The 14,152-nt window shown below is 46.3% G+C and overlaps 1 protein-coding gene across 3 annotated transcripts in view; it reads left to right on the top strand.

The window, feature by feature from the left end:
• ADAMTS17 (ADAM metallopeptidase with thrombospondin type 1 motif 17) overlaps positions 1–14,152 on the top strand; it is a 317,509-nt gene that overhangs the window by 210,994 nt on the left and 92,363 nt on the right. For 2 of the 3 annotated variants that reach the window (XM_075896951.1, XM_075896953.1), the window contains exons 15-17: positions 2,494–2,614; positions 5,647–5,721; positions 11,833–11,913. In XM_075896951.1, coding sequence (XP_075753066.1) covers positions 2,494–2,614; positions 5,647–5,721; positions 11,833–11,913 — 277 coding nt within the window. The remainder of the gene's footprint in view (positions 1–2,493; positions 2,615–5,646; positions 5,722–11,832; positions 11,914–14,152) is intronic. The other variant, XM_075896952.1, reaches the window with a different exon arrangement.

Raw genomic sequence — 14,152 nt, forward strand, 5'->3', positions numbered from 1 at the left:
TAACACTGCTTGCCAGACTCCACTTCCATTGCCTCCAGGCTTGGCTTGGAACACTGTATACAGCAAGCAAACAGAGCGCGCGCCATGGTGACTGTTCGCATCGAGGTGAGAGCCTCATTGACTTGGAAAGATCCTGCACCAGCGTGTGTGGGCGTTTTTTTTTCTGCCCCCCTCCCCGTGCCTGAGAAAACAATAATTGCAGATGCCTCCTCGCTGGGCTTCAGGGAAGGGGGCTCACAAGGATACCGTAGGATACCAGCACGTACACACAATTCGTGGAACTCTGAGTGGTCCAAGCCTCCTCTGCTGACACTTACTTTGGGACGGTGGTTCTGCAAGCGGTCACACCACTTACACTCTGCTCCTCTCTGGGTACCTCTCTGTAGTCCCCCACAGTGAAATACCCATAGGGGCTGGGACTTGAAGAGATGCGCAGTCCTTGTCTGTATTCTACTACCTGCCCTTCCTCCCTTCTGTTTTGGAGCAAGGCTGTTTAGCAATAAGAGAGGGACATCAGTCTACCTTGCCCTTGATACCTTTGGCACTAAGCACGAGGAGAACAGGCATTTGGGCATGGAGCAGACTAGGGATGTAATAGTGTAGCCAATTAACAGACAAGCAAAAGTGTATAGGTTAATGCTATAGACTACACGCATCTCTCCCCCCCACCCGGTACATTTTTTAGCAGGCTGGCCAGCAGCCGGGTTCAGTTCTGGCTCATGCCAGGTCCGGGACCTACCCCTGCTGTGGCTCTATATTTAAAGTGTATTAGGAGCCAGGTGGGCAGGGAGCCCAGCTCAGTTCCGGTTTGCGCCAGGTCCGGGAGCTCAGACTCCCCCACCCCACCTCCAGACAGGGGCTGCTGCCACCCCATGCTGCTGCCTCTTTATCAGAGGCAGCAGCACAGAGTGACAAGCAGGCAGTCCACAAGAGGAGCTGGTTTTTAAACTGGCTCCCCTTGTGGACTAGCTCCCCTGCCTGGCACCCCGCACTGCTGCCAGTCCCTCCCCCACGGACTATAGAACAGTTGACTAACCGATAATTTGTGAAGTTACTTGACTATTCAATTAACCGATAGTTAACATCCCTAGAGCAGACACTACTTGCAAAAGTTTTGCAGTCTCTGGCACACATAGGGTGCATCTACACTGCAATGCTATCTCGGGATACCGGAGTATCCTGAAATAGCTATACTGTGTCTTCACAGCAAGCCTGTTATTTTGGGCTCGCTATTCCAACATCCCTGTAAACCTCATTCTACGAGGAATAAAGGCCGTTTCAGAATAGCACTCTATTTCAAAATTTGGTGCTGTATAGACAGCGCTAAATGACTAAATACGCTATTTCAAACTAGCTTTGAAATAAGATACACAATTTGCGTAACTCAAATTGCATATCTTATTTCGAGTTACGGTGCAGTGTAGATGCAGCCATAGTAAATGGGTATCCACAGTGGGGTACAGATGGGGACCACCCATCTTGGAGAATATCAGTTGCATGGCATTCCGAAGTGCTATGACAAAAATGCAGTGCATACAGTGATAGCAATATTTGGTTACGGAGTGAAATGGTAAAGATTTTTAGTGGCAACTGCTTTAGGCACGTATGTGAAATCATGACTATCGCTACAATCCAAATGCCTTTTCAATGGAAGCATTAGATTAAATACTTTAATATCTGTAGGGTCATTGAGGCTCCAAAATGTCAAAACGGAATACAGTAGTAGCATGAGCAACATGTCACATCTGTGCATGTATATAGTGACTAGCGGCTAGTACCTGTGAACCTAAATTCCTCACAACGTGTAAATATGGGTTTCTGGGGTTCAGTGAATGTCCGCTGACAACGTGGACCTGAATGTTAGCATCCTGAGCCGTTCAGTTCAAATAGTGAAGTCGTAATAGAGGCTGTGTTTTCATTGCTGAATGTTCGTGTCCTCAGGGAGGTCCTGGTCCAATGCCCATTGGCTTCAATGAGCAGTAAAACAGGACCCAAAGCATAATCTTGGAGGAACAGGTGGTTAAGATATAAAAGTAGAACTCGGGACGCCTGGATTCTGTTCCTAGCTCTGCCTTAAAAAGCTGGGAAAATCAGTGAACCTCTCAGCCCCTTTCTTTTCCCATTTCCAAAACGGGACTCATGGTGTATACTTGTTTCACAAGGGTCCTAAGAATTAATATTTGTCAAGGCATTTGAGATCCTCAAATGGAAAGTGCTGTAAAATACATCGGTAATATGTAAACATGCTAATGCAAATACTCCAATGTGCTTTGGAGAGCTGGGTTTTTATGATGCTGTTTACAACAATGACGTGCATTTTGCTATGGAACAAGAGTGTTTTGCTGACTAACCGTAGTGACGGAACGCTGCCCTGACTCAGCGTTTCTTTTCCTGTTCAGTTTTTAATCACATTTTATCCGGGACTCAGCCTAGTTTAGAGATGTTTGAGCCCTGCAGAGGAAATAACGGGGGGCCTCTGATTGTTGTCATTAGAAAATCGGCTGCGATGGGATCATTGGCTCAGCCGCCAAAGAGGACCGCTGCGGAATCTGCAATGGAGACGGCAAAACCTGTAAAGTGGTGAAAGGAGACTTCAACCACACCAAGGGGATGGGTGAGTTGCATTCAGCAAAAGCTCTCTGCCTTGGTCTGTAATGCTTGGCATCTAGGACTTCGAGATTTAGTGGCCGCTCTTGTCCTTTAAAAGGAATTGAGCCACACAAAATGGTCCCTCATCCAATAGTCCTTGTACATTTAAAAAAAGATTTTAAATTAATATTTTAGAGGTTGATAAACGGAGCGTGTTCGGGCGGTCCATGAGATTCAACTTTTGCTGACACCAATGGAAGTTGGGGGCGGGGTGAGAGATTTCCCCATTTTTACAGTGGAATGACTTTAATTACGTTGGTATTTTTGTTACATTTTGTTGCCTGGAAGAAATCTGTGAATCAGTGAATAATGCTACAAGGGTAAGATGGTCAAATCTCCAGTTACTAACTATGCATAATCTTGTCATGAAGTTTTTTTCAGAATAATTGTTTAACCTGTAAAAGTTCCTGTAAGGGTCCAATTTTGTGAGGTGCTGAGTCCCTCTTGAGAAGGGACATTGAAGATGCTCAGGGCTGCACAGGGTCAGGCCTGTTGGTGCTGTATAACACTTTTTTGCTATTGCGTTTCCTTAACTGTGTTCTATTTTTATTAAAGATCTGGTTCCACATGTAGGGAAGCAAAAGCAAAGCACATTCAACATGGGACCCAGCTGAGCAATGCCGTTCAGGATGTCCTTGAAGCCCATTCTTGAGCTCCATTGAATTTGTGATTAAGCACAGGCTCAATTGCTTTGCTAAAGCAAGGCCTCAAAGCTGGTGCTCTGATTTTCTTTTCTAATTTCCACCATCCCCTTCCCATACTTTTATCTATGAAGCCAGCTAAGATCTATCACCCCCTGTGGGTGCAGGTGGAATTGGCAAACTTTAGGAAGACTTTCTGGAATTCCTTTGGGCACGTTCATTGTCAGGCCGAATGTCCATCAACTACTGGTCTAGTCGATAGGCAGTTCCGCATTCTTCCTTTGAAATGTACAACAGCCACTGCTGGGGCCCTTGTACATTTCAAAAGAGGAATGCGCAGCTCTGCGTGCAGCCCGGGGCCATCAGGAAGTCCCACTTACTGGGCTGCATGTGGGCATGCCTGCTTTGAAATGTACAAGAGTCCCCAGCGGGGGCCCTTGTGCATTTCAAAGCCACAGCGCCTTCCTGGAGCCCAGGGTCAGCAGGGGACTCAGCTGACTTCCATCATCTGATAAAATGGGGTTTTGCCCACAAAAGCTCATGATACTATATACATTTTTGTTAGTCTCTAAGGTGCCCCAAGACTACTTGTTTTTAAAGTTACAGACTAGCACGGCTACCCTGCTGAGACTATTTTTGTTATTTATGGATCAGAACCACCATGAAACATTCTGCAGCAAAAAGACTTGACCGAGACCAGACAAACTTCTGGTCCTTCCCCTGAATTTGAAAGTGGTGTACATCTGCTTTTAGCTAGGTGGACTGCTCTCCATACATGCGGTGACCTTTCCCCATGGCAGATCTCTAAACATTCTCCTCTAATTATCAACCAGCTGAATACAGCAGGGGTTTTCCCCCATCTCTAGAGATGTTAGGTAATCAAAATGGGATGTCAGGGCAGAAGCAACAGCACCCACTGTATTGATCATTGATATTACAGTGTACAAGCATTTATTGCACTCTCATTCTTTACTGAATATCTGGAGTGAGAGAAGCATCAATTGTGTCTAAAGTGTTGCTTCACCAGTGGTCATAGTCATTCAAAATACTTCATCTGCCCATCTTACATAGCTAAATAAATAAGGATTTGTTCAGCCATTATACGGTATTCTGAAACACTAGCTATGCTTTTATTTTCAGGAAAAGATTAAAATAGAGTGGTAGTCGTGTTAGTGTGTAACTTTAAAAACTAGTAGTCCTGTGGCACCTTAGAGACTAATAAATATACAGCCGGTCCCTGAGTTGCGAACGGTCGACTTACGACCGTTTGCAGTTACGACTGAAGCTGTGGTAAATGGCGGAATCCCTGTTACGAACGCGATCTGCGCTTATGAACAGCGCAGTCACGTGTATCTCTATGGGGTCCGATTTACGAACAAACCGAGTTACGACCAATTGCTTGGTCTGTAACCGGTTTGTAAGTCAGGAAGAGGCTGTATTTTGCTCATGAACTCTCATGGGCAAAACCTACTTCCTCAGATGAGATGGTTTTGAGTGACGTAATCTGAAGAAGTGGGTTTTACACACACACACACACACGTGCCACAGGACTCCTCATTTTTACATTAAAACAGTAAATGAAAAAACACAAAATATAGAGGCTATGTTCGGCAAAGACATATCTTCAAGTATGTGAATCATATTTGTTCATATTGTAAACCATTTCTTGCCTATGTCACTGATAACTTAGTGCAGTTAGACATGCTAGTTTCATATACTGTTCCAGACCTTGATTCTGCTTAATTTTTTGCCCTATGTGTTAATCCGTGGTGTTCAATGGGACTTCTTAGTGTAAGTGTTTTGCAGGATCAGGACATTAGTCAGTTTCATGCTCTGCGTCCCATGCACTGGCACAAAGATGCAGTGTTCAGGTTGCAAAAACTACAAAAAAAAACCTCATGTTTTTAAGAAAAATCTGTGGATTTTCTTCTAAAATTAGCCTTTTAAAAATGTTTAAAATCTAAGATTTTACAAAACTTAAATTTGGGGGCAAAAGTGACTAAAGAGCAGAAGTCGTGATAGCGGAATCAGGGCCTGGATATTGAAATCGTTACGGAAGTGAGCGGCATGTCCCTCACTGACTTGCTTTGATTCCAGTTGGGCCCGAAGTCCCTGTGGTCAGTGTGCTAATTTATGGTTTCAGAAGAGAATAGCCGTGAAATGTCCTGACAATGGTTGTGAAGAAGTATCAGTTTGAGAATTGCTCCTACAACGTTTGGGCCAGATCCTGCAGCTGCTTTGCAAATGGGACTCCACTGAGTGCAGGATCAGTCCCTGTATGTCCTATGATTGCAAACCATGCTGTTGAGTGTTATTAACTGAACTAAACTCATGCCAACTCCTTTCTGTTTCTCAGTAACCCATAGTCATTGTAAGAAGGTTTCCATGTGTGTGATGGCAAAGGCAAAGGCTGTTCCCAAGTGTTTCTCGTGTAAGATGCCTGAACACTGTGTGGTATCACTGGGGAGCTGTTGTTTGGTGTTGGTTTTCTGTCCTCCTTCTCCTCCTGGTTGGATTGGGTGGGAAGCCTGCATGGTACAAAAAGCCATGGACACACTTTAAGGCCTTCTACCTTCAGCATCACCTAACCTGAATTGGAGACACAGCTCGCGGGTCCTTTGACTTTTAAAGGAGCTGCTTAGCCACCCGAATAGCATGTTTGTTAGCCCATTATCAAGTTGTGACCCTATTTCTTCTCTTCCAGCCCATCTCTGAAGTGCCACAGTTTTCAGAGGTTCTGCACACCGGTCACCTGTCTCAGTCCTATGGCTGCTGGTCCCTTTGTTTTCTGGGAACTAAATTTATTTAAAAAAACCCAAAATAGTGCACAAATTGTGTTTTCAAATTCACTCTAACCTTCTGATGCCATTCCCACGTGGTGTTCAGCATTCTGTTCAGTGCTCACTCCTGAGTAATGCTGATTCCCACCAACTACATCTTTGCCCCGTCTCCTCCTTTTTGTAAGATTCCCATGCAGACTCCCATGCTATACAGGTAATGCTTAGAGACCTGCCGCATGTGTGCATCTGTACTCTCCCCGTGCATACAAGAAAATCCTATTAATAGGATATACGGACAGGTGATGAGAGGCAAACAGAAACACAGAGCAGTGGGGTACTTACCAGGTTTGAACAGACTGTCTTTTATAGGAATCACCACCACCAAATTGACATGTATCACAATATCAGGAGGCATTGAAATTTGTCCATGGCTTTGCGATGAACTGATGTTCCTCCAAGCTAACTACCCCTTGGCTGGAAGTAATCCGTGGTGTGTAGGCAGTGTGTGGTGAGAACCTGCAATCGGCAATAGCCATGATTCTCATGCGCACAAGAAAATAACCTAGTCATTAGTCTTCTTTTATTTTCTGATCAGTAACAAGAATTTCATTCCATACAAAATCTGGGAAGCAGGACAGTGTGGGTACATCTAGACTACAGGCTTTTGTCGACAGAGGCTTTGTCGACAGATACTGTCTACAAAGCTTCTCTCGACAAAGAGCATCTAGACTACATCCAGTTCTGTTGACAAAGCAAGCTGCTTTGTCGGCATGAGAGTGTAGATGCAATAACGCCTTCTGTCGACAGAAGGTATTATTCCTCGTAGAATGAGGATTACCGCTGTTGACAAAACTGCTGAGTTCTGTCGACGTTATGTCGACAGAACTCGGCGGTAGTGTAGACACAGGTATAGTTTTGTCGACAAAAGGCCACTTTTGTTAACAAAACCCTGTAGTCTAGACACACCCTGGGGTACTGGGAGGATCAGTAATGAGGGATGTGATGGTTGACCTGTAGGACAACAGTTGGAATCCAGCCCCAACAGATGGTAAGGGCAAGTCATTAGCTTCTTCTGATTGCTCAGAAAATGAGTTTTTCAAGCTCCGCCCAGTGTCTAGTGAACACATTTCCGTGGCACCACTACAGTAAATACCAATGGACATACATGGCAAAGGGAGTGAGGACTGGAAGAGCCATGGAGACTGCAGTGTCCTGGCCATCCTAGGGCAGCGAGATGTCTGTGCTGTATGTTTTCAATAGATAAATAGGGGAGCCCAGTCTTTACAGCTCTCAACTTGGGACCTTTCATCAGGACATCAGCTCCAACTCAGGATAGTACAAGGGCATGGGTTTTACTCTACCCACACTGTGGTTTACCCCCAGTAGAAAGATACAAGGGTACATTATGTGGAGATCTGCACTTGCAGCCATGGGGTAACATCTCTACCCGAGAGTTCATCTTACAGCCACACCAATTTTGTAGTACAGGTTGAACCTCTTTAGTCCAGCACTCTCTGGTCCAGCAATATCCGTGGTCCAGCATGATTCAGCTAGCTGGATGTTAGCCATGATTCAGCTAGCTATGGGTGTGGCCATGTTTCCCGTAAAGTTTGTTTACAGCCACCAGTCCTGGCCCGCAGTGTTCTGTGCTTTTGTTTAGCTCTAATTTACCCCTAAATGTCTTCTAAGAACCCACTAAGCAGAGGAAATGTTGGTAATGCTGCTAGACAATATTGACCTCCCATGGTCCGGCAAATTCTCTGGTTTGGCACCGGTCAGGTCCCGAGGGTGCCGGACTAGAGAGGTTCAACCTGTAGTTCGGTTCCACATTGAAATTCATTCTAACTTCCCTCCTCTCTCTGGGACTAATAATCCTGCCTAGCAGTGGGTTCTCCTGTTTGCGCCTGCTTTCCTCTTGTAAGTCTCTCCAATGTTTAAGTGAAGATACAGTAGCCATTGTACATGTATTAATCTGCTTGATGACAAAGCCGCCTCTTTGTTCTGGTGTCTCTCCTAATACAAGTTCACTATATAACTTGTGTCTAGGACTCACTTCAATCACGGCTTTACATTCCTGGGACACTGATGTAACACAGATTATGCAGAAAAATTGTTGCATGCCAAAATAGCTGCTCCCAAGGTGGAGTACAGTAAATACAGCACTATTAATGACCAAATAATGAAATTCTCCTGTTATGCTTCCCAACCTTCATCTTAAAAGACTGACTTTTGGATGCAGTAACTAGAACCACTGCCTTATTGTTGCCAGCTCTCATCAGTTGCTAAGCCTCTCCTCACCTAAACAGAATTTTAACCCTACCTTGCTAACCCCACTATTGCAAACTGTTACCCCAAGGTGACCTGACAGATCTTGGAGAGTCTCTTGGTTCTGCATCGACATTGATCTTTCTGTTGTGTTTAACAGCTGATACTATTGGATAATCTTTCTGGCAATCTGCAGTTTACAATTTGTGGTAGAACACATGCCTCAAAAGCAACAGGGCTGTTTGTAAGGGGCAACGTTCTCCAGTATTGGGATTATAATCACTTGTGCCACAGCATGTCACTAGCTCTATAGCCCGGGAGGGAGCAATCTGAGTTTATATTTGTGGTGAGTTTGCATGGATGGTGCATTTAGTGCATTTGCAATAGGATTTTGACCACTGATTTACGGTGTCGCTTGCGAAGAGCTCAAGACACTTTCTATGGCACATGCCCAAGGAATCTGCTCTGTCCCCTGAAAGAACATTTCAAAACGGCGCAAGTAAATGCTAGTGTAGAGCGCTGCTTTGTTCCTTAAAGAAAACAATGTGTAAATGGCTGGTTCTGGGACACCTGATCTTGGTAAAGGGTTGGGGATTTTTCTTATTCAGGAGCTGTGAATACAACTCCTGGTGCCATCAGTCAGGATTAGAATTTACATGAGGAGAAAAATCTGGTATCAGCCCAAACTAAATAGTCTCCAGAACTAATACCCTGTTAATAGCTTAAACTCAGCTATTTACCATTTCAAAAGTAACGTACAAGGCAGCGTTTCCACATGGTATTTTCTTGCACCGCAGTGGTGAAATGAGAGCATATTTGTGGCACTAGCAGAACCTCAAGAGTAACGCCATGCCTCCCTCGCTGCAAAACCAGCGGGACACAGTCCAAGCTACCACTGCCTTAGGGGGTCTGCTCTGAAACCCAGTAAAATCAGTCAGAGCCTTTCCATTAACTTCAGTGCTTTTTTGGATCCGATCATTGCAGGAGGTAGCTCTAAGCCTTTAATTTAAATAACAATAATAATAATCTACAGGAAATACATCAACAAGTCTGTGATACTTGGGCATGTTCCAAAGTGGCTTCCTAACGTGGTGGCCAGGTGTGTTCCTAGGGTATATTTACCGTGACAAACTGTCATTAATCACTCTGCTGTGTGTTCATGTCTGATCGTAATTGTTGGCTGGGTTTGAATGCAGATGCATGGGTGCAACGAGGGATATTTGGCATTTTGGAATGGGTTGCTCTTAACATGAATTATTCTCTCAACCAACAAAAAACCAACTCCCAGCAATATCCAGGCTAAGGCCCTGACATCTGTTTTCTTTGATTTTTATGGATTTCACAATTTGCCGTAAAAGCCACGCCCTGAATAAGTGAGTGTTACTGATGGACCATGCTTTATAATTATCAGAATGTGGAATTCACCGGCCTGACATGAGCAGAGGTTCTTTATTCAGAATCCTGTTGCCCCTTCGTTTTGGTTCCTCCTGCAAAGGGCTGATTGATTGGCTTTTGGAAGGAGCCTGAGAAGGGGAGAAGAAAAAGATGAGAGGCCGCTGGGGTGGGGCAAAAGGAAAAGGACCTGGGCTGAGGCAAGCAAGGCGAGGTGGTAAAATGCCAATACAAATTAATGAAATGTGCCAGAACAATATGGTCTTCCTTAAAAGGATGAGATGCTCAGGAAAGAGATGGTTCTCATTGGCCAGACCATCTCCCAATCTAACATCAACATCCCCAGTGCAAATGTTTTGCACGGGTGGGAGTGGGAGGGAATCCCTGTGCCCCGTGAACCCCTTGGCTGTGCAGCTGCTTCATGGACACTATTGTGGTTGGCTAAGCCCATAGGCTGAAGCCCATGAGTGAAAGGCTCGCAGGCTGGGGGTTATAGTGATGGATTCACTGGCCTGTACCCAGGCCAGGCTACAGGCTACCACCTGCATAGTACAGGCAGCCACAGAGAGAGAGAGGCCCTTTGTTCTCCAATATGTAGTGCTCTCTCACTTGCTCTCAATCCAGCGCAAAGCAGAACCATGGCAGGTCAGCTGCCTTAAAAAAACCAAAGTGCGGCCGAATTCCAAACACTATTCTTACACTAGTGATTCTCCAGCACTGTCATATTGGGGCAGGCCTGGAAAAGGGCTGTATCATTTAATGCATATAACAACAGAGGAAAGGTAAAGCATACAGAACAAAGAGCTAACTATTTAGTGTTTCAAAAGACTAGGTGGGAAGGAGGAGGAGCCAAGCTACACACTGAAAAATAAACCAGCTGGCCAATTAAAAAATCAAATCGTAATCTCCGTAGTTTCCAAGGTAGTTTCATTGCATCGTATTTGCAAACAGCAATCAATTTACTAATACCATTCTCTTAGATGAAGGGTAGGGCTGAGCCTTGATTTGGAGTAGCACGCACGCACACACAACTCCAAAGATCAAGAGTGCTCATGTCTTGAGGTTTTCGTTGTTTGCCCATTTTTGGGGAGGGAGGGAGAGTTTAAAAGCAATCAGTAAACCACGTGTAACTTTAGTTGTTTGCCCATTTCTGGGGTGGGGGAGGGCGTTAAAAGCAATCAGTAAACCACGTGCAACTCACAAGTAACTTTTTTTATTTTTAAAATAATGTTTATGTTCTCTGATAATTAAACATTAAATCCTTATGGAGATAGCACATAATTGTATAAGAATAAAACCAGTTGGAGTCTATAGAAATTTCTCTACAAATGTAGACGGTCAGATGCCCAGTTAATTTAAAATGGCATGGCTCAGGGATCTGGCCCATAGAAATTAATGCAATTTTTTTTTTTAGATTTTTTTTTTAAATCATCCTGTACGATTAAATCCCAATTATAGAATTCTGCAGCTTGGTTTAAAAGCTCTGAAAGAAGGAGACTTTAGCCTATTAAATTCTATGGGACTGTTTCATGGGGTCTGGCATGCAAGTGAAAACAAATAGATGTATACCAGTTTTCATCATTGACTCCTGCAATGTGTTGGTTTTAGCAGTCTCTCAAAAAGCTTGCTCTTTTCCTTAAATATATGAACGATAAGGCAGGTTACATCCCAAAGAAAGCTTTTTCATAACAACTAACACCAGAGTTTTAATTTCAAAGCCCTGACTCCTCTGTTACCATGAAGTGCATTCTAACTACCATCCAGCACGCCTCTGCTTCAGCTTTCAATAGGATCTTCACATATTTTGGCAAATACCACACATGAACAAAAACGATGCAAGGGGAACAGATTGAATAGACCCAACAACATGCCTGAAGAGTAGCATTTCAGGAGTCTGCACACCTTTCTTCAAACTGTACGGATTAGTCCTGTGCAAGTCCTAGCGTTGACATTTGGCTGCCAGAACAGCTACCACCTTTTGAGTGTTTCCCAACCAGTGCCGAAGCTGGAGTGGAGTTGATTTTTTGGGGGGGTGAGACTAAATGGCAGAAAGCTTCTGGCTGGCTGTGGGGTACTTTCATCCATGTGACTTTTTGTTGCCGTAGGTTACATAGAAGCCGCTGTCATCCCTGCGGGTGCTCGACGGATCCGAGTGGTTGAGGATAAACCTGCCCACAGTTTTCTGGGTAAAAATGCGAAATGTGTTGATTCTAAACTCTGTGTACGCTTTTGTTAAGCTGGCTTTTGTCTAAATCAAGGGCTTTCAAACGACGGGTCATGACCCAGCACCAGGTGGTGGAATGTCGGGCACTGGGTCTTGTTGCTGCGGGGGGATCAGGTGGCCAGTGAAGGATCCTAAAGTAGACTAAGTTGTGCCCTATAGGGCTGTTAAATATCGGTTTACTGAATAGTTGATTAATCCCATGAATTTGTATCAATTACTCAACTATTCTGTAGTCTCGGGGGGGGGGGGGGGGGCGGCAGCCAGTGTGTTCCAGCCCCACTTCCAAGGAGCCCCCCTGCCAGGCAGCAGCATGGGATGCGAGCGGGACCTAGTCCATTTAAAAACCAGCTCCCCTCACAGACCGGCTGCCTGTCGCCCTTCACGGCTGCCTCTGATACAGAGGCAGCAGCGCGGGGTGGCAGCAGCCCCTGTCTGAGGGAGTCGAGCTCCCGGACCCAGTGTGAGCTGGAACTGAGCCAGGCTGCTTGCCTGCCAAGCTCCTAATACACTTTAAATGCAGGGCCGCAACAGGGGTAGGTCCCGGATCCCTCACAAGTCAGGACTCAGCTGGGCTGCTGGCGAGCCTACTGGCATGGGGGGGGAGGGATGTGTGTAGTCCTTAGCATTAACCAATAAGCTTTTCTTATCGGTTAGTCCATTAATCAACTACATTATTACATCCCTAGCGCCCCAGAAGCAGCCAGCTCCAGGCCCAGCTCTGAGGTGGGGGGAGGGGAGCGCACACAGGGCTCCATGCACAGCCTCTGCCCCGAGCACTAGCTCTGCGCTCCCAGTGGCTGGGAACCTGCTGCCGGCTGCTCCTGAGCGCAGCATGGTCTGCGGTGCCAGGAGAGGCAGGAAGCTGCCTTAGCCCCCCCTCACTGCACTGCTGACTGGGAGCCGCTCAAGGTAAGTCCCTCTTGCCACAACCCTGCCCCCTGCAAAGCTGGAGCCCCCTTCTATACTCCAAAGCGCTCGTCCTCAGCCCACACTCCAGTCAAATTATGTTGGGTCGCAGCATTAACAATTTTCTTCAGCTGGGCCATGAGAAAAAAAACTTTGAAAACCGCTGGTCTGAAATGATCCATAGAAACTACCAGGCTGTAAGTTCATCATTTTCAGGAATTGTCTGTTAAGGTTTCATTCTCATGGCGATGGCTCGCCATTTCTTTGGCTGTTTGCTCAGTGGGTTTTGCTATATGACACTGATAGGCCGCTATTCCTCCCGAAGGAATCTCCGAGCATTATTACACGGGTAGACGCAGGGGCGGCCCGTAGGCCTAGGCAAACTGAGCAGTTGCCTAGGGCACCACTGGCCCAGGCGCCCGATGATGATGTCACGGGGCGCCCCATGATTACATTATGGCCATTGATGGCCGTGCAGGTGGGGGTGCCGATTGTGCCTTCCACCTGGGGCGCCAGCTGCCGCAGCCGGCCTCAGGCCACTCTTGGGTAGACGAGTCTCTGACGTACACTTTGCTCTGGGGTGGAACAGAGGAGCTGCCTCACCGCACACAGCAACGCTGCTCCCCAGTTCAGGGGCAGGAATAAGGAAGAATGCGCTGTTCAGATGAAACAGCAGTCATTTAGACAGAAAGAACATAGCACCCAGCAGTGACGTAGTGGGGGGTAACCTGCTAACTCTCTGGCTGCTGTCTGTAGTTCCACAGAGCAGACAAGCGATGAGTCACTATGCAAAGAGGGTATCCCAACTGCTTTGGCCAGCTGACCCCCATGGAGAGGAACAAAGGAAGGTGGATGCTGCCCTGGCTGGGGGGCAGGGCTGGAGGAGAGTGAGTTAGTTCCTGGCTGGAAAGCAGGGAAGAAGGAACTGGGGAGGGGGCTGGGATCCCCCCATCTCAAAGGGGGCACTGAGGCCTCTTAGCCCCAGTTCCTGTAACCAGATTACATCCGTGCTATGCTGTATCCTGGAGGAGCAATAAACCACCCTCAATTCCACTGGCTGGTGGAGTCTGTTCGTGCCATTTCGGGGGTGCAGGAGGCGGGGGACCCCACCGCGCCGTCACACCAGCTCAGACTAGAAGTGAGGCAGGACAATGCAGCTGACTCCGCCAATACGTTTACCAAACTGCCAGTGCCCACTAGGTTGTCGTTTTGCTTTATATCCAAGACCCAGCCCAGTTGAGCCTGTCTTGAGACCGCAGCTCAAGGTGGGCTGGCCACAGCCATCAAACCAGTGC

Source organism: Pelodiscus sinensis, chromosome 14 (assembly GCF_049634645.1).
Source record: "Pelodiscus sinensis isolate JC-2024 chromosome 14, ASM4963464v1, whole genome shotgun sequence".
Taxonomy (NCBI): domain Eukaryota; kingdom Metazoa; phylum Chordata; order Testudines; family Trionychidae; genus Pelodiscus; species Pelodiscus sinensis.